The sequence below is a fragment of the Tubulanus polymorphus genome, chromosome 2 (assembly GCF_964204645.1).
Source record: "Tubulanus polymorphus chromosome 2, tnTubPoly1.2, whole genome shotgun sequence".
Taxonomy (NCBI): domain Eukaryota; kingdom Metazoa; phylum Nemertea; class Palaeonemertea; order Tubulaniformes; family Tubulanidae; genus Tubulanus; species Tubulanus polymorphus.
In genome coordinates, this window is record NC_134026.1 from 30,193,104 (window position 1) to 30,217,552 (window position 24,449).

Genomic DNA, 24,449 nt, shown 5'->3' on the forward strand with positions numbered 1-24,449 from the left:
CTGAGGGTGAGATGTTTCTGAACTGTATCGATTGTCAGTCGATTGGTTGTTGCGTCCATATCATCTGTTCTTCAATCCACTCGTTTATTACGAATAAAATCAATCTTCAGAAAACTTTGTTGTTTTTTATTCGATTATTTCATCAATGGAATTTGTCGCGAAGAAATAATTAACCTTTCCTACAGATCTACCGACGACCGAAATCAGAGAATCTACTGATCATCCTGCGCTAGTTCTAATGTTCTAATCGAAGTGGAACTGGCTGCAACATAACTGGAAATTTGGTGGAGATATCTGCATAAAATACACAATTTGTGCCCGTGATACCCGATCTATACTCAAACATCAATAAATATGGCTTGATTTCTAGATGAATTTATTTCATTCATCAATAAGGAAGCTACCGGCTTATAGAATCTGACGACGATTTCACGAATCATTGAAGATCATTCATTGGACACATACCGTCGGTAGAGACTCATTCGCTCTGAATAGATAATCAATACACATAGATTAATTCTGATTTAAATAACTGCATCCAGTTCCACAGCCGTGAGTTAAAAACCACCAGAGTCGAAACATTGAAAATGAACTGATTCTAACTGTTAAATCTAATCAAAAATACATAAAGACTTTCATACATCCTCCACAAGTCACAACTGTAGAACTGCAAGTAAGAAAAAAAAAGTTGAAGAAGCATCAAATGAAATGATGAACTTACGAACATGATTTAGATTTCTGTACGGCCATAACTGAGCTGACAACTGATTTAACATTCAATGTTCTGGATGAATATACGTATACCAACGATGGATCACCCGTTACTTTAGCCAAGTTTCTTGTCCGAGAAAAACCTGGTCTGTCCTCAATTGAGATTGCTTTTATAACGACGCCATTTTCTCGCAGTTTTTCGGCTTCCGAAATGGCATTGTCAAACGAGGAGTACCATCCGTCACTAAAGAAAAAGATTTCTTTGTCGGCATCAGATCTACCTCCATTAAGTGACGACATGCTGATTAGGTATGTATTTTTTAATGCAACACCCGCTAAAGATCCGTATATATCAATACTCTACAATGAAATTCAAGAATTCGAAGCCGAGGGTTAGAATTATCAATACATTTTTCGAAATATCAAACAAAGTACTTGTGGTCTGATATTAAAGCTCAGTATCCGTTGGAAATGGATGAAGAAATAGAATCCAGAATATCAAAATCAGTTAAATCAGGACAGTAATATTCTTTACATACGTACATTCTCTATACATTGCTTTCAAAGTTTTAATTGCACAAACCTTGCTATTTCTAAAACCCCATGAATCAACAGAAGAGGATAAATGATCAATAAGACTAAGAGATATAATGGCGTTTCATCTTTGATTTGAAAATATTCGGACATGATGAATTTATTGTCATTGTTCAAATTGTTCTTATACATTTCTTAAGTAAGAAATATATGAAATAATGTTTTTTCTTCATTCGAAGGACTATGATATGTTAAACCTACCGGTTGACTAACTCGCGACATCGCTGTCGTTAAGTTAGCCGTATTTGTACTCCAATACAATTGTAACCATTGTGACCATTGGTTCGCAAAAAAGTCGACTCCAATTTTAAAAGCTTCGTTCCCTGCAAAATATTATTGGATAAATGAGAAACACTTGTGTTGTATATATATACTTGTGTTCATAAAATCACTTTACATTCTGCCAGGAATCCGAGTGTTAGCAGATGTGTATTCGGATTTCTGTAGTATAGTAATTCATTTAGTTCATTGATCTATGTGTATCAAATATTCACCTATCGACGAAGCTGCGTTATTCACATATTCGGTCAGAATTTCCTTCAACTTCCCCTGAACTGCGGCACCTAGCGATATATCGACGAGGAAAATGACATCGCGTTTTTCGTTGATGCAAGTCTCTGTAATAATGATAATCAAAAGAGACAATTTCAGACAAGTCGGTTTCATATCGAGTTATAAGTGAACACATTTAATACAATTATAGACCCGAAACCCCACAAAATACATGTTCTTTCAATATTGATATCACAAAGTGTCTGCTGTCTCCAATAATCTGTAGCGCCTGGTGATATGATGTCAATTAGAAAATGAAACTTTTGGAGCATCAAAGCTTTAATCTTGATGTCTATCGTAGGATAGGTCGAGATCACAAACAATTTCCTTGTGAGGTCAATATGTAGAAAATCCTACAACAAATCCAAAATGAAAACGAAAGTTCTGTTATAAGTGAATATATGCATTTTGGCTATTATCTTATAGCCATCATCAGACATATAAACTGAATATTCCGTCTTTTTTGCTGGATTTATACGTTGGGGGATTTTCTACTTATTATAGTAGGAATTTCCTTCTGTTGGTATCAAAAATCAAACAGATATTTGTTAGTACTCACTATGCGAACAAATCTGCATTGTAACTCTATTTACAGTGCGTGCAATGTCACACGCCGTCAGATCTTGTGGAATCAAAATAGCCGATTCTTTGTCGTTTCGAGCATCGTGCGCTATCCAAATGGTTTCAATTTCTTCAGATTTGTAGTTTTGTTCTTCTGCCATCACTGATTCGGATTCCGACGAAAATCCATCCGTCAGAATAATTACTGTCTTTTGCTTTTTATCTTACAAATATGTAAAAAAAAACGTGGTTGGAATCGTTTGATAATGAATGAGATATGAAACTAAAACCCACTATATACAAATTTATGAGATTTTAAACGAAATTCATAAATCAAAAGATCTAAAGACAGTTTTAGACTCTCTGCAGTGAGTGAGACTGCGAAACTTCGTGACTTTCACTTCTGAATTTTAAATTTTGATTAATAAATTTCGTTTTTTATCTCTTAAATCTCTTAAATAATGGGTTTTTAATCTTACGTCCATGTCTCAGTATACAAAAGGTTATACGGTTATGGAATTTATGCGCAAGTGATTTACTCACTCTGGGATGCTCCGGGATTCTCCTTTTGAAAGATGCCGTTACGAACATAAGCCATCGCAGCACCGGTCGCTGTCATTCCACCCATCGGTTTTATTTTATCTAACGCTAACGCGAAACTCGTTTCATCAGTTACATTCTTGATGTTCACGAATGTTCTGATATCATTCGCGTTCGAATAACCGACGACGGCGACTTCAGGTTTTAGCGTTTTACTCAAACGTCCAACGATGGTTCTGATGATAAGTTTCATGTTGTTGATGTTGCAGTTGGAAATAGATGTCGATAAATCCAATAGAAATACGATTTTTGCTTGCATCGTTTTTTTGCAGTCTACAATAACAAGTTACGTAGTGTCAACATGAACGTATAAACTAGAGTCTAAACCATAAACTAAAAGAATAGTTTACACGTCCATGATGTCATTGCCTTTTAGCAAACTCGAAATCTTCAAGTGATTGAAAACTTCCAGAATCTAAAAGGTAGTCAAATTCGTTTCTAATATTGAAACCTATCATCAAAGATTATTATCAAGAAAACAGACATATTCTTTACAGAATTTCGTATATTTTATATTCCAACTTACCGCTGGGGGAGTTATTTATCCAGTCATTTATTGTCGATAAGTCTGGATTAAGTTCACAGTTATCACCGATCGCGACAGCCAAATAAATCCCGCAGAGAAAACAAATTAAAACTTGTAAATACTTCATCTTCGGTTTCTAAAACCTGCTAAAGAAGTTCGTTGCAAAAAACAAATAATTTCAACACTTTTCTTTCAACAACAATAACAATAAGGCTTTATTTCATGCAAAATTTACGGGAGAAAAAATTTTAAAAAAATTCATATTGGTTCATGGAAAAGAAAACGTTTGCACAATTTGAACATCAATTAACTTACCTAATGATATCAAAATCTCACAAATATAGAAACATGAAATTTGGCGTTCATATAGTTTGACTAATCAAAGCCAAGTGAAATTTCTCTCTTTCCAAATCACAAATTCGACTCTACTTGAAATGAAACACTACGCTGGGAAATCTATAATTCATATCCGGTTACATTCTAAACTGAGTGAGCTATTCTATTACATCTAACATAACCATTCTGCTGAAATAAAAACTGTTTTTGAAAACATTCGTTTCAATTATGATATAGATTGTATACACAGTCATTAGTATTATTGTGTTATAGGATAATCGAATCAATAGAGACAAGACAAGATATTCCGTAAAACACACAAATACCAGCACTTACCAGACAAAACCACTCAGAGCCCCGGTTTCACATTCGCAACTTTTATCAACAAACGGTATCGATTTCTAAGATTGGTCTTGTATTGACTTCACAGAACTATTATTATGTGCTTAAACTGATTTTATGTTGCTGTTTGAACCAATATGTGTTTTATACTGGACATTAGTTTGATAGATTGGCTCTAGAATTTAGAAGATGTGCTTAGGCTGTGCCTCTTTAGTAAGAATACTGGCTCCATGCTTACAAGAAACAATGATAAATGTTCAATCAGATTGAGGTTGTTATAATGTTGTCTATTTATCTGTTTCGCTGCTGCAAGAGAAATTAGAGAGGAAAATTATTTACTATTTGGAATAGCGACAGAGCTGGTGAAAGAAGAATTAATCCATGTCAGGATAGCGTCGAATTGCTTCTATCAACCGACATAAAAAAAAACGGAATTCGAATGTCACTTTACAAAAGCCTGTACGCGAAAATACAAATTGTTTATGGCCGAATTTTTTTTTGCATATTGTACAGCATATGTAATACATATACTGGTAACATATCGTATATAAATGCGAAGTAGAATCAACTCAAAGTTCAAAGTTCAAAGTTCTGTATTACTCGAGATATAAATGACCAACACGCGACTTACTTAGCCATTCTTTTGTCCCAGAAGTACGGAAGGGATAGGGGGCCTCGAGTTGTCGCGTTCCAACTCGTCAAGTCGCCATATTTATGTCGAAATATCGCGATATATAGCGTCAAGTCGACATGAATATGTCGTCATATCGTGACGTTTTCACGACAAATTTCGCTTTCTCGACCACTTTCCTCGCGACAAGTCGACATATTCACGACGACTTGAAACTCAGTCGTCATATATATTACTGGTGTCCTCATCTTACATTTAGACATGTCTGCAAATGACGGTTTGTCCCGTGGAAAATGGGCGAAAAAGCGAAATTTGTCGTGAAAACGTCACGATATATCGACATATTCATGTCGACGTGACGCGATATATCGCGGTATGTCGACATAAATATGACGACTTGTCGAGTTGGAACGCGACATCTCGAGGCCCCTTATCGCTTCCGAACAGAAGAGAATCATCAAATCGTAATCCGATTCAGGTAAATAGATTGATTCAGGATGAGTGGAAAATCGTTGGTCTGTTTGAAAGATTATGAAATCGAAGCGAAGAAGATTTTACCCCGAATGACCTGGGAGTATTATTCCACTGGTGCCGATGAGGAGATATCCTTAAGAGAGAATGAACTCGCGTATAAAAGGTCAGTGAAGTTGAGTCTATTACTGTTGCAGATTTTGATGGAAAAGAATAGCTTCATTTCAATAATTTATTCATTACAGATTGAAATTGAGACCATCATTTTTGCGAGATGTGTCTAACGTGGATGTGTCGACGAAAATACTAGGACATTCAGTAGATTCCCCTATATGTATAGCTCCTAGTGCATTTCATTGTTTAGCTCATCAGGATGGAGAGGTTGCCACAGCTAAAGGTAAATGATCCCACATATATCGGCTTACAGTCACAGCAGTATGTAGTGTACCAATAACACCACATTTATTCATTGATACCGCATGTATTAATGACACATTTTTAACACTTCATTTATCACGTTAATATAAATCATGTAACGGTATTCATTCAAGCCGCTGCCAAGATGAATTCGATTTATACAATGAGCACATTCGCAACTCGCAGTATGGAAGAAGTGAATAAAGAAGCCCCGGCTGGAGATAGATGGTTACAATGTTACATTTTAAAACCGCGGAGTTTTATTGAAAAGATGTTGAAAAGAGCGGTTGCAGAAAATTTCAAAGCTGTTGTATTAACAGTAGATTGGCCCGCGATACCCAACCATCGGGCTTCAACCAGAAATCCATTTAGCCTACCATCTCATCTCAAACTTAGAAATATTCACGATCAACAAACAGATGGGGTACATATAAACAGAAATCTGTTCCGAAAGGTTTTTCTCATTTCCGTAAAGAATCAAAAGAATGAAATTAACATTTCTCATATTTCATATTAGCAAGACATTTATTCTACAAATAGTGGCTGGTCTGCAGCTGTAGACGCCAGTCTAACATGGAAGGATATCGCATGGCTGAAAGAAGTGACTAATTTACCAGTAATAGTTAAAGGTATTTTAACAGCAGAAGATGCTGAACTAGCGATAGAACATGGCGCATCAGCTATCATAGTGTCTAATCATGGAGGAAGACAATTAGATACATCACCTGCCACAGTAAGCGTTATTAACTGTCGATATTTTCTAATATTTCACAGTGTGATAAATGTTTATTATCTGTAGATAGAAGTATTACCAGAGATTGTAGCAGCAGTCAGAGGTCGAGTTGAAGTATATGTAGATGGTGGAATTCGTACTGGTACTGATGTATTAAAAGCTCTAGCGCTCGGAGCTAAAGCTGTTTTGATTGGTCGACCAGTTTTATGGGGATTAGCTTGTAACGTAAGTTCTGGATTTTCGTTTTATGGTAAATATTTTCATTTCAGTTGGTTATGCTGATATTCTAATTATTTTAGGGCGAGCAAGGTGTTGAGAATGTTTTGAAAATGCTTAAAGATGAACTCTCCACTGCCATGGCTCTGTCGGGTACGTCGTGATGCGAATCCTCTATCATGTTTACTTAGATTCACGACTAACAAGTGTTTACTCTCTTACAGGTTGTCAGCGCATTTCAGACATCAAGCCAAAATTAGTTGTCAAAGGCGACTACTATTTTTCAAAACTTTAGAGATTATTTCAGTATGTTCTAAGAAAATAAATCTTATCCAGTAATGTTTGTAATTTTGCAATGTTTTGATATTTTCTTCGATTCCACCCTTTAATTTGATTTGAAAAATATATCGTTGAAAACTAAAACTAAAATGCAATTAAATTCTTATATGTTTCGATATTTTTTTTTGGAAGATGATCGCTTGAATCGTGTATTGGATTTTTGAAATTCCTGTCCTCTCTCATTTCCTACGTGACATGTTATTTGACCCGAGGCTTTGCGTGGTATTTTATGGTTTATTGATTCTACCAAACCAATTTATAATGTCGAGTAATCAAATTGATCAACATCCCACCGACTCCCTTGACACACAGTAAACTACAGAAGTTGTTTGAACGCGTGCTTAAAAGGTTCACTTAGTGTTTCTTATCAGAGATCGTGCCATTTTGCGTTTATATTGGCCACTATTAGATTGAGTGAACTGCGTCACACACAGGCCACACATCTTATCATTCCGTTTTACATTCACTGGAGAATTTTGAAACGAATTTCTTAGGATGAAATGTTTCACAAAATTACGTTATTTTGACACGACTCGAGAATGTTTATCGTCCCCGAAGATGAACACGCATATCGTTCCAATAGTTTCATATATTTCCTTATTTTGATCGCTTCACTCGTAACGGGAAGAAACGCGAGACGAGACGAAGTTATCGTGTTGGCCTCGGAAACTGTAAAATCCTTAAATAACTCACAAACCTTCACCGTCGTTCACTTCATCACGGAGACTGTGACGAATCGGATCGGTTTAAAATACGAACGACAAGACACGGGATAAAATGTCTCCAACGATCATTTTCTTGGTGGTAAGAATTTCTATTTTATCTTATCTGAAAAAGATACACAGTTACTAGTTCGATATGTCTGACGATAACTTAGAAATAACCATGAAATAATGTAACGTCAAAGAGTTCATTCAAAACTGCGTAGTTTCTACTTTTTAGGATTTGAATGATTTGTTCTTAATCATGTATTTTGATAGCTATCTATTGGAATCACATCGTGTATATCAAAACCAGTTTACAATGTGGAAGTTTTGAAAAACGGTCAGTTATTCAATTCATTGAAAAAACCTAGATAATTCCTATATATATACATACATCTTCGTGTTGTTTTATCTGATATTTGTTTGTATCAAATAATGCATGAAATATCTACACGAACAGTGTTCGATTCTTTTGTAATGTCGTGTTTAAAACGATGTATATATTATATACATCGAGTGTCATCTGTCAGTCAGTTATTTAATCGGCTAGACGAGGATCCCGCGATGATTTTACATTTGTACTTTTACGTTGCGAATGTACTCATGAAAATATGTCTATCAATACGTAATAATGCCAAGACCCACCATTATTATATACATTTGAAATATAAAAAACGAAGTTTATTTATTATTCAAAAGATAAATGAAAAATCAAAAGACACAATTTTCGATGACCTCTAGCGAGAGAATCCGAAACGACTTTCAATTTTCGATTTTAACTTTTGTATGATAAATTGTAATTTCGATCATTTGAATTTAGTTTTATAGTTAGTTTTAATTATATTATCCATTCTCTAGGTTGAGTGCGGCTATTTAGAAAGCAGAGTGCATTCTTACTGCCGCATAAATAGTAGCTTTTCTTGCTCTTTTTGAGTTTGATATTGTATCGCAGCATGTCTTTTTTTCTGATTGAAATCTTATCGAAAATCACGTTTTGAATAGTGATTAATGTGTAGTGTTTGTACGAACAATCAACTTAATAAACTCATGTTTTCTTTGTTTTCGTGTTAGCTTAGATAATGTCGTCAAAATCTAGTTGTCAAATAAATAACGTTGAATGAACATGTACCCCATAAACGTTACTCTTTCATATTAGAAAAACAGTTTCAGATATTCAGAGGCGTTTTTAATGACTTCACCTCGATATTTACAGGTATGGAATGGAGTACAATGACAATCGGTTCACAAACCTGGTGTTTCTGCTCAGAAGATGATATGGCATTTCCATTAAAATTCTGCAAAAATCCTCTGCCGAAAATCTGTGACAATATCTAGAATTTTGCTTGACAAATAATTGTAGAAATTCTTTGAAAGATATCGGCGTTTGATATATATAATGACGAATAAAACCATTAAACTTTATTACTGTTGTTTGGTGTTTGTTTCTTTTCATTTTTGAAATGAAATTGGTGGAAGGAGATTTATTAATCCAAAATTAGGAATAGCATGAGAATTACTGCATATGTTAAAAGCAATGGAAAGTCAGTTAAAATATGTAGTTGTACCTTGATCAGACTGTCGCATTTATACATGACATACATTTATACATACATTAACAGATTTGTGTCATGATGTCTGAGATCGCTTATAAAACAACCCGACCAATTGTTCAGCAGTGAACATCAGTAAGTATAGACAGACCGGTTATACGGTTCAGTAATAACTTTAACCAGGGGCCGACTCGCTCGATTGGAACCCCCAGGTAGAAATTTCAGTCCATGAAACAGACGTGTAATATCGAATTGACTAGACGACGCACTGTACCCATACAGTCATGTACGGCATGGCTTACATCCAGCTATGGTACACATTAACCAACTATTTTTTAGAAATATAGAAAAAAAACACATGTGTCCCTTATAAGTGCATATATAACGAGGTCGTGACGATAGTACTCGTATATCGAGAGTTTTCTAGTACAGATCATATTCCAATGACTTCGTTGATATAGAGATCTAAAGTGGACTGAATTATAACCTTTGTTCTCGTGTAATGCACTGAGTAGATTTCGATTTCAGTGAAAATGCATAGTAATAAGATACAAACGATAATATAAGCGGGGATAGATGCTTTTGGGATAAAAAGAAGCTATTGTTCGGTAATCTTTTGAGCGAGAAAAAACGTTTAATAACGCGAACTACATTTTACCATTTGATTCAGATAAGTTGATCCAGGATGACCGGGAAATCCTTGGTCTGTTTAAAGGATTATGAAAGCGAAGCGAAGAAGATTCTACCCCGAATGACCTGGCTTTATTATTCGTGTGGAGCTGATGAGGAACTAACCCTCAAAGAGAATGAGCTCGCGTATAAAAGGTCAGTGTTGAGTCTTTTCACGGACTCTAAAACGAAGAATCCGTGGTCTATTACTGTAGCAGATTCCACTTGGAAAAGAAAGGCTTCATTTCAAAATTCATTTATTACAGATTGAAATTGAGACCATCATTTTTGAGAGATGTGTCTAACGTGGATGTGTCGACGAAAATACTAGGACATTCAGTAGATTCCCCTATATGTATAGCTCCTAGCGCGTATCATTGTTTAGCTCATCAGGATGGAGAAGTTGCCACAGCTAAAGGTATTCAATTGTTTTTAGCTAATCTTAAAGGGAGTGGCCTGGAGGAGGCTGAGAGATGGACCGACCCCATCAATCACTCATCACACTCTGTACTGTCCTAGCTCCACCCCTTATATCACATCACGTACCTCCAAACCTTCCACAGACACCACCCCCGACCTCACCCACACCTCAACAACACCAAACATCCTGACCCCGTATTACCCAAACTTACACTTTCATATTACTCTAACTGTACCTTACTCTATCCTTTACACTCTACACACACCGCCCCCTACCTTACACATACCATACCAACATCACACCTGTACCGCCCTCTACCAGCATCGGGAGATATAACGTGCTATGGAATGTATAGGAACCTGCATATATGATATTTTGTTCTCAATGAACAATCAGAGTAGATATCATATTTATCCAGCCTTCAATCCACCTTCTATTCATTATAGCCGCCGCCAAAATGAAGTCGATTTATACAATGAGCACTTTCGCAACTCGCAGTATGGAAGAAGCGACAAAGGAAGCCCCGACTGGCATCAAATGGTTGCAATGTTACGTCTTAAAACCTCGTCGTTTTATCGAAGAAACGTTGAAAAGAGCAGTAGCAGCAAATTTCAAAGCGGTTGTATTGACAGTAGATCAGCCTGTAGCTGCGAATCACCGGGCTTCCGCCATCGATAGGTTGATTTTACCACCACATCTTAAACTTGGAAATATTGACGAAGAAACATTGAGAGTATGCCATATAGTATATCTAAAAACCTGCTCAAAGTTGACTTTTAGATTCTTGATATCAAATCTAGATGTATTTAGGAACAAGAACTGGTAGAGTTTGTTAGTTTGAAATATTAATGTTCCAGCGCACAGTTTTGGGAAGCAGAGACAAAGTACATACCGGAGGTGCAATCGACGCTAGTCTAACATGGAAGGATATCGCATGGCTGAAAGAAGTGACTAATTTACCAGTAATAGTTAAAGGTATTTTAACAGCAGAAGATGCTGAACTAGCGATAGAACATGGCGCATCAGCTATCATAGTGTCTAATCATGGAGGAAGACAATTAGATACATCACCTGCCACAGTAAGCGTTATTAACTGTCGATATTTTCTAATTGTTCACAGTATGATGAATGTTTATTATCTCTAGATAGAAGTATTACCAGAGATTGTAACAGCAGTCAGAGGTCGAGTTGAAGTATATGTAGATGGTGGAATTCGTACTGGTACTGATGTATTAAAAGCTCTAGCGCTCGGAGCTAAAGCTGTTTTGATTGGTCGACCAGTTTTATGGGGATTAGCTTGCAACGTAAGGTTTGATTTTTCGTTTATGGTAAATATTTATTTTCATTCCTGTTGGATATGATGATAATCTAATTATTTTAGGGCGAGCAAGGTGTTGAGGATGTTTTGAAAATGCTTAAAGACGAACTATCTACTGCTATGGCTCTGTCGGGTACGTACTAATGCGAATCCATTTTTTTCACGTTTCTTAATGACCAATAAGTGTTTATTCTATTGTAGGTTGTCAGCGCATTTCAGATATCAAGCCAAAATTGATTGCCAAAGGCGAATATTTTTCAAAGCTTTAAACCAACTCTACCCGTATGAAAATAGTAAGATGAGTTACTAATTTGTCCTTGATCGTGAAACTCTTGGAGCTGGAGTTGTGCAAGTTCAACTCATTTAACTATTCAATCAAGTTGAATAAGCCCCACGGTTAAGTTTACAACTGAATCATTAATTAACTCGCGAATTTATGGAATCAGTTTACTTTTGATATTAATACAAAATAAAAGACATAAAATTATGAATTTGTTTCGTAGTCATTATTTTTATTGTATAAAATTCAAATTCTTTGTTGTATGAAATTCTATATGGTTCACAGACGAATCCTTTTATTTACATTGTATAATAATTTGATGATGGGACGTTGTTGATGATATATGTTGTCATACAATTCATTTATTACGTATCTGAAAATATCCGTCAATGTATGAATTTTGACCATACATAATGTCTATTTATTTACATTTCTACTTATAAATATTATAGAATAAATTAAAACATTTTAATTAAATCCTTCGTTCAAACAAGGTTGTCATTTCTATTTCTGTCACTGTCTAGTTGTTCGTTCATCTTAATCCACAGAGCTAAAAGGCTGAAATCATGGCCGATTGGATCATCTATGGATGGAACCAACTCAATGTTAATAAACTCACAGATCATAATTTGGAGAAATAATAATCTTCTTTCACTACTAATGATCTTTTGATATCCGAAATACACCGACATCCTGCAAATATACACAATAATCGAAGCGCGCTTCAATTTGAGATTCTATCTAAGTCAATGAACATGTGTACCATCGCGATAAAACCTACCAGAAAGAGCCATGGCTGTCTTTAATTCGCTCTTCAGAATTTCCAAGACATTTTGAACTCCATTTTCGCCCTGAATCAATAAATGAAGGTTTCATTAGAACACTGGAAGGAATAGGAAACAATTCCCCGATTTGAAAAGCCTTACATTGCAAGCTAATCCCCATAAAACTGGTCGACCAATCAAAACAGCTTTAGCTCCGAGCGCTAGAGCTTTTAATACATCAGTACCAGTACGAATTCCACCATCTACATATACTTCAACTCGACCTCTGACTGCTGTTACAATCTCTGGTAATACTTCTATCTAGAGATAATAAACATTCATCATACTGTGAACAATTAGAAAATATCGACAGTTATTAACGCTTACTGTGACAGGTGATGTATCTAATTGTCTTCCTCCATGATTAGACACTATGATAGCTGATGCGCCATGTTCTATCGCTAGTTCAGCATCTTCTGCTGTTAAAATACCTTTAACTATTACTGGTAAATTAGCTACTTCTTTCAGCCATGCGATATCCTTCCATGTTAGACTGGCGTCTAACGCTCCACCAGGAATAATTATTCCCCGATTCGCAAGTGACTGAAGTATCAAAATTTACTATTACGTCATAAACAGTACATCCATTTTGCACAATAAGATGTTAAGATATCTATATTCAAATACCTTTGACATTTCATCGTCAATATTTCCATATTTCTGATCGGTTGGGAGGATGAGAGGATGTCCGGCCCTACGTTTTCCGGTCAATGGTGCATCTACAGTTAACACGATAGCCTTGAAATCAGCAGCCACGGCCCGTTCCAACATGCGTTTAACAATATCACGAGCAATGAGTATATAACATTGTAACCATTTGATGCCATTCGGAACTTCTTCATTTACTTCACCAATGCTACGTGTTGAGAAGGTACTCATCGTGAATATTGTCCCCATTTTTGCAGCAGCTAATTTTCAACGAAAACCGAATCATTGAATTTTCGCACGTGAACAAGACGGTTCTAAATCGTTTCAAATTCGGAAATTACCTTTAGCCGTCGCAACTTCGCCATCCTGATTCACTAACCCATGCTGCGCTGTCGGAGCAATACAGATAGGCGAATCTACCGATTGTCCTAGTATATTCGTTGATACGTCCACGTTAGACACATCTCTCAAAAATGAAGGTCTTAATTTCAATCTGTATCAATCAAACGTTTCATTTAACTTAGTGAACATCTTACTATACACACAATTCAATTTGATAGAACTTTAAGAATTACACTTTCAATATTCAAAAGACGAACGATCTCAAACCTTTTATAGGCAAGTTCATTTTCCTTTAATGTGATCTCTTCATCTGCACCAGATGAATAATAATTCCACGAATGTCTATCGCATATCTTCTCGGCTTCTATTTCATAATCCTTCAGGCAAACAAACTTTGCCATCATCCTGATTTAGTTAGCGGTATATAACCTATACATCGATATCGAATCCTTTGGAACTAGAGACTGTTCTTAATCTACTTCTATACAGAATCATAAAAACCTCATAAAAGAACTTGTCAATTATTCTTCAGGAGGCTTTGGAATTTCTATGTCATTCGAGAATGTAAATCATGATATGATTACATGCGGATATTGACCTTATTAACCAACAATACGACCGATCAAGGACCCTGAAGAGAATAAGACAAACAACTAGATGAACCAATTGCAAATTAGTTTTTTTTGAGACAAGAGGTGACTGTGCACGTAGCACGGATTCAAACCTAATTGTAAAACCCTATTGATAATCTGACTAAGACTATTGCCTGTCCGAAGGGTAGAGACCGGTAACCAGTCTATAATCTGACCAGTCCGCGCCGCGTTGGTCGTGGTCAGACTCGATTCCAGCTGGTTCGAATCCCTGTTGAACGGCTCGGAATATTTAAAAATATTTGGATAATTTCCTAACTTACGTGAGCACCCGGAAGTGAATTGTTTTGCATCAGAATCTCACCACACCGTGCCGCGGCTGTTCTTTTTAGAGTCGGGGAATTTCTAACAATAAATAATTGAATTGATGAAATCCAAGGTCGTTGAGCTGATCGTGGTGAACTGATGTAATTTCTCTATCAAAAGTCTCTTTAAAAGATTTCTGTCATCAAAGAAATGGCTAAAAACAAGAAAAAGGGTAAGATTAACAATGATTTAAGTAATCTATATTCGCTAAGACGTTTTATAACAGAATTGAAACGATCAGAACCACACTTCATCATCGGCAACACTCGTTTCGTTTCTTTCAATTTCTTGCAACGATGACGTGAACGTAACGTCGTCGTCTGACTCTTGCAGACTTGACCAATGTGGCGTACGTAGTTTATTGAGTGTCACTTCAAATTGGCCTGATTTCACTGGGTCTGCTGTGATGACAGAGTGATCTGTCTTGAGTCTGTGTGGTGTGTTCAATTTTAATTTGTGTCGTAACCCACTGCATCACACAACCATATGTGATGATTGAATAATCGATATTTTATATGTTTATTTCAGTTGTTTCTGCTTCCCCTGAGGAGTTGATGGTAATGACAATAACAGATATCATCAATGAGTTAGTGAAAGCACACGAGGAAGGAATTGATGTGAATCTCAATAAGTATGTACCATATTATAGGAGATCAGGATCCAATTTCACAGTTATAAACACTGTCTACAGTCAGACCCTACTGGAACCGGGTTTTTTCTGTATTCTATCATTTATTCATTGTTATTTCTAGGATAAAAACTCGTGTTTCTAGTAAATATGGAATATCACGACAGCCTCGTTTAGTAGATATTATAGCTGCTGTTCCACTGCAATATAGAAAGGTATTCATCATCTAGCAATTTGCTCCAGTCCTTACTCGGAAATAGCCAACTCAGACTTTTAACTAACTTGGGCATTTGAATTTAAATTTTATCATTTATTGACCGCTATTTTCCTATTCCCAGTGCCAGTAAGGTTAGGTTTACTGCATTTCTTTATCAAATCCTTGATTGTGAAACTTAACCACAGTCCAGTTACAGACTCTATTACAATTTAAGTTACTAACTATATCACGCTCATAGGCTTTTATGTTTTCAGATTCTAATTCCTAAATTACGCGCCAAACCAGTGAGAACAGCGAGTGGGGTAGGTTTTAATAGGTGTGATTTGGAAGGATGAAGAAAAAGTGCGGCTAATTATGATTGAACTTTCGTGTTGATATTTCAGATAGCAGTTGTAGCAGTGATGTGTAAACCACATAGATGTCCTCACATCGCTATGACCGGTAATATATGTGTGTAAGTATCAGATATGAAAATATGAAAAGTTTTTAGTATTTTTTTTTTGATAGGATTCAATTTGGATAATGCAAATATGAGAATATGGTGAAAGATCTGCAATCGTTGAGATTCCTAATTATTGATGATATATTCACCCTGTTTTGTTATAGATATTGTCCCGGTGGACCCGATTCTGATTTTGAATATTCTACACAATCGTACACAGGCTATGAGGTAAAAATCATGAATGATATCGGTATTTTGTGAAGTTAATTATACGAATGATTTATTGTTTTTGTCTAATATCAGCCGACGTCGATGCGTGCTATTCGTGCGAGGTATAACCCGTATTTACAGACGCGACATCGAGTTGAACAGGTCAGACTCTTTTCACTTTCTCACAATGTTACCCATGTATTACCATCAATGAAACATTCAGTTGATAGTTACATGAATGTTCTACTCTAGAAATGAAATGCCTTCTGGAGCTTCTTAATCAGTATTCCTGAAAATTACTATTAGGATAAAGTCAAAACGTTGAACTAGCTACAATGTACTAGCTCAAGGAAACATTTTGGACTCTGTTTACATTCTTTCAAATGTAGTGTGCGATTTTATATTCTCTCATAGATTTTTCCTACGCGATTTTAAGAATATTTTCCTGTATTTCTAGTTGAAGCAACTCGGTCACAGCGTGGATAAAGTTGAATTTATTGTTATGGGCGGCACATTTATGGCTCTGAATGAAGATTATCGGGACTTCTTCATTCGTAATTTACACGATGCCCTCTCGGGTCATACCAGTAGCAATGTTGATGAAGCTGTCAAGTAAATGATAATTCACTGCTATGAGATCATTTATTTATTACGTACGCATAAAAAGTCAAATTTCATGCGTACGTAATAAATGAATGATCACTATTCATTATTACAGTCAAACTCTGTTAAGTTGTCGTAGTTGGGACAATCATCAATATGTCGACTTATCCAAGTAACAACTTGCTTTAAGTGGGAGAAATGCTAATTTGGACTCGAAAATAGACAATTGAAGTAAAAAAAATGCGATGACTTTAATCTGATGATGACTTAACTGAATTTAACTGTAGTTCAATACATCGATCTATCACATTCTTAAATGAGTATTGAAAACTTTTAGGTATTCAGAGAAAAGTAAAACAAAATGTATCGGAATCACTATAGAAACGAGACCGGATTATTGTTTGAAGAAACATCTCAGTGATATGTTACGATACGGTTGTACGAGATTAGAGATCGGGGTACAAAGCGTTTATGAGGATGTGGCTCGCGATACAAACAGGTAATAACAATTCATTATCTCAATACATGTGTATTCTATTAAATCTAACAGAAAGTGCAGTGATTCGTGTCTCATATATTCTATAATTACTGTGTAATTATTTGAGATATCATTTTAGACTGATGAATGGTGGGAGGAACCACCCAAAATATATCTAACCAATTTCAAATAAATTTTCATCTATCTACAATGTGGGATTTTACATCTTGAACAGTACGTGTTTCTATGATGATTTGTTTGTAGAGGTCATACAGTACGAGCAGTGTCTGAATCGTTTCAAATGTCAAAAGATGCTGGATTCAAAGTCGTAGCTCACATGATGCCCGATTTACCGAATGTAGGATGGGAAAGAGACATCGAACAGTTCATCGAGTTTTTTGAGAATCCGGCATTTCGAGCAGATGGTCTGAAAATATATCCGACCCTAGTCATCAGGGGTACAGGTATGTATTTAAACTGTATTTCAATTGAGTAATAACTGTACTGTTTACTCATTCTCCTCACAACTGCTGTTTTATAGGACTATACGAATTATGGAAAACGAGACGTTATAAAAGTTATCCACCAAGTATGTTAATAGATCTGGTAGCGAGGATATTAGCTTTAGTTCCACCGTGGACAAGAGTTTATAGGGTTCAAAGGTATGTCCACGTTTAGCTGTTAGTTGAATCAAAAACCCTCGATCGGAAGAAAAGCTTTTTGTTGAGGAAACACTTTCGTTGTATCGCATCGATTTGTTCTGTAGAGATATACCAATGCCTTTAGTGACATCTGGTGTGGAGCACGGGAACCTAAGAGAATTGGCATTGGCTCGAATGAAAGATTTAGGCACTCATTGTCGAGATGTTAGAACTAGAGAAGTTGGAATTCAAGAAATACATCATAAAGTCAGACCATACGAGGTGAGATATTCACAATAATCACCGCATGATTTTCCTGCTCGATCATTTGACAACTTGAAAAGTAATCGATGTATTTTTTTGTAGGCCGAGTTAATTCGTAGAGATTACTACGCGAATAACGGTTGGGAAACGTTTCTATCGTATGAAGATCCCGAACAGGATATTTTGATCGGTTTGCTTCGATTGAGGAAATGCAGTTGCGAAACTTTCCGACCGGAATTGAAGAATGGAGCGTCGATTATTAGAGAATTACACGTTTATGGAAGCGTGGTACCGGTTAACGCTAGAGATCCAACTAAATTTCAACATCAGGTAAAAATTAATAAAACTTAAGGAAACAATTGTGATTTTAATAATGATATTATTTACTTTTTCGTTGAATTGTGTTTGGTTGTTGTAGGGATTTGGAATGTTACTGATGGAAGAGGCTGAAAGAATCGCGCTAGAAGAACACGGTTCCCATAAAATAGCTGTGATATCCGGTAAATATTTCTAAACATTTTGATGAGGAGTTTAATGATATCCATTACTTACACATTTAATTATTTGTAGGTGTTGGTACCCGAAATTACTATAGAAAGATTGGATACGAACTCGAAGGTCCATATATGGTTAAATCTCTTGTCTGATCATCAACAACTTGTGTAATAATACTATGTTTAAAACTGCGAAAAATGAATAAAGAAATCTATTCACCTCTTCACTTCACGTGTTTGTTCTGAAAATCTTGTAAAAATCTACATGTTCCTGTATGTCTTTGTACGTTGTTGATGACACCAGTGATGATATTTTGGATGGAAACGACATAAGATTGTGATTCATTGATAGCTTTGCTCGAGAGCTGTACTGAAATCGGAATTAAATGGAAAATGCCTAGATTGACGAGGCCAAGTTGCCCAAGGCAAGTGAGGATGATTCGAGTAATAGAGGATGCGACAAACTATTTGGATATTTCTCGATTTATTTAATCGATTATGCGAGTATAAAAGAATATAACATTAAAACAAGATGTATATAGATTTTGATCCAGCTATCAGTTCTACCAAAAATACTCTACTTACGTTTGTTCAATTAAACATGTGCGCATATTTGCGTAATAGCTCTCAAGTGTCCTAATTAGTAATAATAGCAATCGCGATAAACAGAATTAAAAAGACGACAAAAAATGATCGATCTATGAAAATGATGACGTCTTTCCAGCTGATTGAGGAGTAGTTACTGACTGCACAACATCCAGCGTCAGGTCCAGTCTGTCGTTTCTCGTCCTGATCCGGCTGGTCGGCTGATGGTCGCACACATAGTAAATATCCGATACATGATAGAACCTTGAATTAAACAAATATTCATGCTTCGAATGAATTCAATGAGATGAGCATCTAGTTGGATTAACCGAGATACATTGCTACCCCTAAAACTGTCATGAAAAGAATCTGGAGCAGTTGTATATCAAATATATTCATATATCGAGATGGCTCTAAAATTAGCATCATTTTCTGGAGAAATACCCTCAAACCATAGTCTGAGCAATGATACTTTTTGATAAGCGCTCCTCTTATATTCATTCCAGGATCCCTCCTTATAATTGTCTACACAAAATCGAAAGACTATCATTTACCTTCTGAACGCAGGCGGGGGGTTTCGAATTGCAGTTACATTGATAAAACAGACCCAATATACAAGTCAATATGAGCGATATTGATGCAGCTATAATTCCAAACACACCATAAAACACTGCAAAATACACATATACGTAATTTCATACCGACTAATTTTTTCAAACGAATATGTTCTGTAACTTACATATGAAAAGCGATGAGTATGTCGAACTTCCTGCGATGTAGTTATTCTGCGAATTCGTCAACAAAACAACCAAAGTAATGAGTACTCCAATAGCTACGTAGGCAAAGAATACATTCGTTCTTAAATACATGTGGAAAATGAGGGAAATTTAAAGATTGAAAGTAGAATTCTCACCCAGTGTAATCTTCGAAGGGTTTTCTGGATTTATCAAGAAAACGAATGGTACGAGCAGAGACACTGTGATTACTGGTGCAATCGCTACAAAACATGTCAACCAAGTGGAATAACGAGAAAGCGTCAAATTGAATGTTAAATCTGGATAGGATTCCACGCAACACGGATAATATTTCACATTCTTTCTCGCTGAATGATCGATGATTTTGTATTCATTGTTCTGTATATAATCTGTCAAATCTATTTCTTTCTTGTTGTCGAAAAAGTTCAGGTCCAACTGAAAGCATTAATTTCATTAAAACCCGTTCGAAATCCAAACTATAAATTGATCGAATGACCGTAACGTAATCATAAACATACCTCGAATCCGTCGTAAGTCCACGATGCTAGTTTGATCGGGGCATAAATAGTTACGGGTTGTTTTTGGCGATCCACGTAAATTTGAGTTGATAAATGAGTCGGTTTTATAAGTAGGACTGAACCAGTATAATCTACAACTGCCATCGTTTCCACGTCTCCAATAGGGTCATTATTAGCTCTGAAAATCAATACGAGCCCAAATCTTTTATCAGATGAGATCAAAAACACCAAAAGAATGATCGGATCAATTCCTACTTGTTGTAAACTGCAATATCAGGTGTCCATATAAACTTGTTTGGAATTCTTACAACTTCCACTCCGCCATATTCTGCTGGATCCCATTTCAGGTGTACATCACTCCATTGCTATACACACATTATTACAAGATTACTCAAAATGTTCAAACAATTTCCATGGAATAACCTATATTTATTCTTATATGTGTTCCCAAAATTGTATGTTATTTATATTTGTGAATATGTTTTCCTCCCAAACAGGACTTGGCGTAGGCTACATTTGGAACCTCGTTATAACGAACTCGGATACAACGATTCATCGGATATAACAAATAAATAATGTGATCGTCAAGTAACACAATTTCACTAATTTCATACTGGATATAACGAACTAGCGGTTATTTACTGATCTCGTGAAATTCGCTGTAACGAAGTTCCCCCATGTATAATTGATGCGAGCCGTGTTTTAGGTTAAACGATTATACATCGCAATTACAGATGATTGAATACTATGGGAACTGGTTCGTATGGGTGAACCCTTTAACTTACAAAACGAATCCACGCTTGCGATTTCAGAATGTTTTTCTTTGTGTCCTAAAATTCCAGAATCATTCTTATCATATACATAAAAGAAAAGCATCGAAACGTAAAGAAGATCGCTGGAACGTACGTACCACATCGAGCACTTTGATAAGCGCCAACCCGATCTTCACGACTTGTCTGCTAGACACGTTTGCTACAGGTAGCGAAAATGTCCCACTGCGTTTATAAAACGATCGAATTTCTTGGGTCAATTTTTCAGCGCCGTTTAAATTTGTATAACGCAGTTTTGCCGCCACGACTGAAATTGACGTCTTGTGAATATGATAATTCTTACTTGCGCTATATTTCAATACGTCATGCATATAAAGCACGTTTTGGTACAACCCGACCCACCAACCAACTGGGACTATACACGGTACGCATTAATGATTAATTAAAACTATAAAGCTCACTATAAAGTTATCATTTTTGAATACCAAAAACACTAAATTGATAAAATATCATGAAATAACAATTCATTTTTCACTAACCCGTGACGATACAAAAGATAACAGCGATTGATTTCATTATGATTTCGAGCCGGGTGGTCGTAGCTGCTGATCCACTGCTCTCTGTGATCCCGCAGGAATAACACAGATCTCACCTCCCTGGATAAACGCAACCTCGCAATTTAGCCGAAATATGTTTATTGGCGCAGTTCAATGAACGTTCAACAAAAAAGTATATCATTTCTCTCACACGGTATTTGACGACATAACAACCAAAGAGACGGGTTACAGCAGCCAGGAGACCGGTTACAGCAGCCAGGCTTTCAAACACGTATTGCGACTCTTTCAGAGCTCTACTAGTGCTGCCGTACCGTCCCTTATGAAAATGGTACACGTGTATTTAGCTAAATACACGTGTAATACACGTGTAATATGAAATTACACGTGTACTTTTGACGTGTATTTTGAAGTACATGTGTAAAACACGTGTATTTCTAAAATACACGTGTAGTTTGGACATGTATTTTGAATTACACGTGTACTGAAGATGTGTATTTTGAAATACACGTGTAACTTAGTACGTGTATTTTAAAAACACGTGTAAATTCATGTGTGGCTTCTGAAATACATGTGCAATCTGGATGCATGTACCTTGGCTAAAAAATTATACATGTACCTTGTTTCTCATAATTGGTCACTTTTGTAAACTGCAATAAAATTTGTAATTACATCATTTAGCTTCACATGATTTCATAAAAAGTAAGATTTTGCATGTAATGTTCGGAGAATTGAAGGAATCTCCTGTCTTTTTAATTGTTTGATCCTCATTTAGTAGTTTTTTCCAGGATGCCATGTCAAAAAATCATGTTGTTTGTCCTGTATTGACTAGATTGGATCCTGTATGAATGAAGCACATGTCTTTGTTGCCCTCTGAATAAATCCAAAAACTGTTTCACAAAAATCATGATCTGAACAAAAAATTTTGGATATTTCATTTATTATCAAGATAACTAGAGGCTTAGGGGACTGCCCAAGCCCCGAATTACAATGTTATTTATGAAAAATGTTGAATATATTGCTGTCACCAGCTCCAAGTGTTCTGCTTTCCTTGTAGGCCCATACACAAAAAATGTCCTTTTTCCTCTAATGTTGCCTTATCATACTGTATATCACATAATGAACATTTGTATCATACCTGCAGTTTTTTGAATAATGTCTTATATACAGCGCAGTAATATTTGTTCACCTCCGCACATAGAGAAAATCTTTTCAAAATAGGCATTTAGAACTGCGTAGAACCGCTTCTCAGTAACAGTAAATTCAACCGATCCAACAATCCAGTCAAAACAGTTGATGTGGATCCAGCTTTGAGGGAGAACATCATAATAGTAGTAACAGCCCCACGAAGGGTCACCTCAGCATTTGTGTGGAGAGGATCATCTATTTCCATCAATGAGCTGTGGCTGCAAAACAGATTAAACATTTTGGTGATTGGTCAAGTTCATATCGGATGAGTAGATTGGCAATTATGATTGCATTCACTTTAGTCATAAGGCACTGTATTACTAACTTACGTCGTCACAACCATTGTCTGCATTATTGGTTGATTGTGGCCATTTTCAATTCTTAAATCTTCCAGATTCTCAAAATCGACTTCTTGAAAAATCAAAATGTCCATCATTTAGCAACATATTACAAACTACAAAACAAGAAGTAATTTGAGAATAAATTATTCCCAAGCATATAGAACTTAAGGCTACAGTAGGCCTATACGTAGGTTGGTTTCCAGCTAGCGATTTCGTAGCCTATTGTTGCGATGAACATGCATAACGTACCAGATCGGACCTGGATTTTTTGTCTGTAAGGGCTCATATACGAAATACCTAGCATTGTCTATCATACATTATCCATTATATATGTATACACCATATTTTGTATGTTATACACATAAAAAGTATGTGGTACAATGCGATCGTCCAATATACAGACACTGAGACAGACAGAGGCCATCCCCTCAATTAGCACTGAGCCCGCTTGTGAAAACTAACAACATTAACATTAAACTAAACAATTGGCCTATGCAATAGCATAATTCTCCATGTCTCTTGTTTGTCCTGTCAACTTTATTGAACTGTCAAACCAATAATTTACTTGTTTAACATTATTATTGATAAGGACCAATAAAGTCAATTTGATTTGCTTAGATTTAAAATGATCTTACCTCCAAATGTTTAACATGTAGGCCTACTCGCGTATTTTAACTGGCCTTCTACTTGCAATTTCTTTTTCAAACTCCATGCTTGCAAAAGACGAATTCGGTTGGTATACATCGATATTTACGGGTAATTTTTCCACTAAAAAGTGCATCTTTATGTTATTTGTCTTCCATTTTGGAACACTACTAAAATGAAAACCTCACTGACGAACTGACGAGCTCCGATTAAATGGTTTTCAATGAACAGAAAAACAACCTAGACAAAATAATCTCATCTAAATGTTGAATTAAATACTTACATGCCTTATTCATGCACCTTTTTGTCTATTTTTATAATACAGCGTATATTAAAATGATCGTCATTTCTTCACTGAATCGTTATTTTCATCTT

General features: G+C 35.9%; 6 protein-coding genes and 1 long non-coding RNA gene across 17 annotated transcripts; 3 read left to right on the forward strand and 4 right to left on the reverse strand.

The window, feature by feature from the left end:
- Positions 1 to 96: 96 nt before the first annotated feature.
- LOC141899412 (collagen alpha-6(VI) chain-like) lies at positions 97 to 10,755 on the reverse strand. Of its 7 annotated transcripts, XM_074785693.1 has the most exons (10): positions 4,854 to 4,928; positions 4,217 to 4,528; positions 3,860 to 4,069; positions 3,545 to 3,687; positions 2,962 to 3,291; positions 2,417 to 2,641; positions 1,800 to 1,922; positions 1,507 to 1,628; positions 722 to 1,071; positions 97 to 487 (listed from the first exon to the last, which is right to left on the reverse strand). In XM_074785693.1, exons 4-10 carry the CDS (start codon positions 3,669 to 3,671, stop codon positions 451 to 453), a joined length of 1,314 nt encoding a protein of 437 aa, XP_074641794.1. In that variant the 5' UTR covers positions 3,672 to 3,687; positions 3,860 to 4,069; positions 4,217 to 4,528; positions 4,854 to 4,928; the 3' UTR covers positions 97 to 450. The 7 variants fall into 7 exon arrangements, with proteins under 7 accessions (XP_074641794.1, XP_074641796.1, XP_074641795.1 ...); XM_074785695.1 differs by lacking the exons at positions 4,217 to 4,528; positions 4,854 to 4,928 and adding an exon at positions 10,660 to 10,755 and having other exon boundaries at positions 3,860 to 4,066; XM_074785694.1 differs by having other exon boundaries at positions 4,461 to 4,917.
- LOC141899414 (2-Hydroxyacid oxidase 2-like) lies at positions 4,412 to 9,155 on the forward strand. Of its 3 annotated transcripts, none has more exons than XM_074785699.1 (10): positions 4,412 to 4,435; positions 5,332 to 5,490; positions 5,570 to 5,721; positions 5,876 to 6,165; positions 6,259 to 6,474; positions 6,541 to 6,699; positions 6,774 to 6,843; positions 6,915 to 7,833; positions 8,010 to 8,073; positions 8,947 to 9,155. In XM_074785699.1, the coding sequence occupies exons 2-8, from the start codon at positions 5,351 to 5,353 to the stop codon at positions 6,983 to 6,985; spliced, it is 1,098 nt and encodes a 365-aa protein (XP_074641800.1). In that variant the 5' UTR covers positions 4,412 to 4,435; positions 5,332 to 5,350; the 3' UTR covers positions 6,986 to 7,833; positions 8,010 to 8,073; positions 8,947 to 9,155. The 3 variants fall into 3 exon arrangements, with proteins under 3 accessions (XP_074641800.1, XP_074641799.1, XP_074641801.1); XM_074785698.1 differs by lacking the exon at positions 4,412 to 4,435 and adding an exon at positions 5,112 to 5,130; XM_074785700.1 differs by lacking the exons at positions 4,412 to 4,435; positions 8,010 to 8,073 and having other exon boundaries at positions 5,147 to 5,490.
- LOC141899415 (2-Hydroxyacid oxidase 1-like) lies at positions 9,282 to 12,232 on the forward strand. 3 transcript variants are annotated; one of them, XM_074785703.1, is made up of 8 exons: positions 9,282 to 9,418; positions 9,954 to 10,108; positions 10,219 to 10,370; positions 10,820 to 11,106; positions 11,231 to 11,452; positions 11,519 to 11,677; positions 11,755 to 11,824; positions 11,893 to 12,232. In XM_074785703.1, exons 2-8 carry the CDS (start codon positions 9,969 to 9,971, stop codon positions 11,958 to 11,960), a joined length of 1,098 nt encoding a protein of 365 aa, XP_074641804.1. In that variant the 5' UTR covers positions 9,282 to 9,418; positions 9,954 to 9,968; the 3' UTR covers positions 11,961 to 12,232. The 3 variants fall into 3 exon arrangements, with proteins under 3 accessions (XP_074641804.1, XP_074641805.1, XP_074641802.1); XM_074785704.1 differs by lacking the exon at positions 9,282 to 9,418 and adding an exon at positions 9,442 to 9,596; XM_074785701.1 differs by lacking the exon at positions 9,282 to 9,418 and having other exon boundaries at positions 9,804 to 10,108.
- Positions 12,233 to 12,254: 22 nt separating this feature from the next.
- LOC141899416 (2-Hydroxyacid oxidase 2-like) lies at positions 12,255 to 14,745 on the reverse strand. Its single transcript, XM_074785705.1, has 8 exons — positions 14,699 to 14,745; positions 14,053 to 14,416; positions 13,785 to 13,936; positions 13,423 to 13,703; positions 13,123 to 13,338; positions 12,898 to 13,056; positions 12,753 to 12,822; positions 12,255 to 12,664 (listed from the first exon to the last, which is right to left on the reverse strand). Exons 2-8 carry the CDS (start codon positions 14,187 to 14,189, stop codon positions 12,594 to 12,596), a joined length of 1,086 nt encoding a protein of 361 aa, XP_074641806.1. The 5' UTR covers positions 14,190 to 14,416; positions 14,699 to 14,745; the 3' UTR covers positions 12,255 to 12,593.
- Positions 14,746 to 14,818: 73 nt separating this feature from the next.
- LOC141899411 (elongator complex protein 3) lies at positions 14,819 to 18,932 on the forward strand. Its single transcript, XM_074785688.1, has 15 exons — positions 14,819 to 14,913; positions 15,270 to 15,372; positions 15,494 to 15,584; positions 15,841 to 15,888; positions 15,970 to 16,040; positions 16,193 to 16,256; positions 16,332 to 16,400; positions 16,696 to 16,850; positions 17,179 to 17,340; positions 17,584 to 17,783; positions 17,861 to 17,981; positions 18,086 to 18,242; positions 18,327 to 18,554; positions 18,643 to 18,724; positions 18,795 to 18,932. The coding sequence occupies exons 1-15, from the start codon at positions 14,892 to 14,894 to the stop codon at positions 18,869 to 18,871; spliced, it is 1,650 nt and encodes a 549-aa protein (XP_074641789.1). The 5' UTR covers positions 14,819 to 14,891; the 3' UTR covers positions 18,872 to 18,932.
- A 253-nt stretch (positions 18,933 to 19,185) lies between these two features.
- LOC141899413 (acetylcholine receptor subunit alpha-L1-like) lies at positions 19,186 to 22,077 on the reverse strand. The gene is made up of 9 exons (XM_074785697.1): positions 21,886 to 22,077; positions 21,487 to 21,653; positions 21,362 to 21,406; positions 20,832 to 20,941; positions 20,577 to 20,754; positions 20,217 to 20,493; positions 20,043 to 20,135; positions 19,858 to 19,973; positions 19,186 to 19,567 (listed from the first exon to the last, which is right to left on the reverse strand). The coding sequence occupies exons 1-9, from the start codon at positions 21,920 to 21,922 to the stop codon at positions 19,355 to 19,357; spliced, it is 1,236 nt and encodes a 411-aa protein (XP_074641798.1). The 5' UTR covers positions 21,923 to 22,077; the 3' UTR covers positions 19,186 to 19,354.
- A 676-nt stretch (positions 22,078 to 22,753) lies between these two features.
- On the reverse strand, positions 22,754 to 24,306 carry LOC141899417 (uncharacterized). The gene is made up of 3 exons (XR_012618623.1): positions 24,065 to 24,306; positions 23,418 to 23,542; positions 22,754 to 23,306 (listed from the first exon to the last, which is right to left on the reverse strand). It is a non-coding gene; the product is annotated as an uncharacterized LOC141899417 (long non-coding RNA).
- Between the last annotated feature and the right edge of the window lie 143 nt (positions 24,307 to 24,449).

What these genes read in the sequence shown, in the direction of transcription:
- LOC141899416 (XM_074785705.1), bottom strand. Translation starts at nt 14,189, where the DNA reads ATGATGGCAAAGTTTGTTTGCCTGAAGGATTATGAAATAGAAGCCGAG. An exon ending in TTGACGATGAAATGTCAAAG is followed by an intron (nt 13,339 to 13,422) that starts GTATTTGAATAT and finishes TTGATACTTCAG; the next exon opens with TCACTTGCGAATCGGGGAAT. An exon ending in TATGGGGATTAGCTTGCAAT is followed by an intron (nt 12,823 to 12,897) that starts GTAAGGCTTTTC and finishes TTATTGATTCAG; the next exon opens with GGCGAAAATGGAGTTCAAAA.
- LOC141899412 (XM_074785695.1), bottom strand. Translation starts at nt 3,671, where the DNA reads ATGAAGTATTTACAAGTTTTAATTTGTTTTCTCTGCGGGATTTATTTG. An exon ending in AATGCAGATTTGTTCGCATA is followed by an intron (nt 1,923 to 2,416) that starts GTGAGTACTAAC and finishes TCATTATTACAG; the next exon opens with AGACTTGCATCAACGAAAAA. An exon ending in TGTCGCGAGTTAGTCAACCG is followed by an intron (nt 1,072 to 1,506) that starts GTAGGTTTAACA and finishes ATTTCATTGTAG; the next exon opens with AGTATTGATATATACGGATC.
- LOC141899413 (XM_074785697.1), bottom strand. Translation starts at nt 21,922, where the DNA reads ATGAAATCAATCGCTGTTATCTTTTGTATCGTCACGG. An exon ending in GATATTGCAGTTTACAACAA is followed by an intron (nt 20,755 to 20,831) that starts GTAGGAATTGAT and finishes ATTGATTTTCAG; the next exon opens with AGCTAATAATGACCCTATTG. An exon ending in CCCTTCGAAGATTACACTGG is followed by an intron (nt 20,136 to 20,216) that starts GTGAGAATTCTA and finishes TTGCCTACGTAG; the next exon opens with CTATTGGAGTACTCATTACT.
- LOC141899415 (XM_074785703.1), top strand. Translation starts at nt 9,969, where the DNA reads ATGACCGGGAAATCCTTGGTCTGTTTAAAGGATTATGAAAGCGAAGCG. An exon ending in TTGACGAAGAAACATTGAGA is followed by an intron (nt 11,107 to 11,230) that starts GTATGCCATATA and finishes TTAATGTTCCAG; the next exon opens with CGCACAGTTTTGGGAAGCAG. An exon ending in TATGGGGATTAGCTTGCAAC is followed by an intron (nt 11,678 to 11,754) that starts GTAAGGTTTGAT and finishes TAATTATTTTAG; the next exon opens with GGCGAGCAAGGTGTTGAGGA.
- LOC141899414 (XM_074785699.1), top strand. Translation starts at nt 5,351, where the DNA reads ATGAGTGGAAAATCGTTGGTCTGTTTGAAAGATTATGAAATCGAAGCG. An exon ending in AGAGGTTGCCACAGCTAAAG is followed by an intron (nt 5,722 to 5,875) that starts GTAAATGATCCC and finishes TATTCATTCAAG; the next exon opens with CCGCTGCCAAGATGAATTCG. An exon ending in TAGATACATCACCTGCCACA is followed by an intron (nt 6,475 to 6,540) that starts GTAAGCGTTATT and finishes TATTATCTGTAG; the next exon opens with ATAGAAGTATTACCAGAGAT.
- LOC141899411 (XM_074785688.1), top strand. Translation starts at nt 14,892, where the DNA reads ATGGCTAAAAACAAGAAAAAGG. An exon ending in CAGTGAGAACAGCGAGTGGG is followed by an intron (nt 15,889 to 15,969) that starts GTAGGTTTTAAT and finishes TTGATATTTCAG; the next exon opens with ATAGCAGTTGTAGCAGTGAT. An exon ending in ATAAAGTCAGACCATACGAG is followed by an intron (nt 18,243 to 18,326) that starts GTGAGATATTCA and finishes ATTTTTTTGTAG; the next exon opens with GCCGAGTTAATTCGTAGAGA.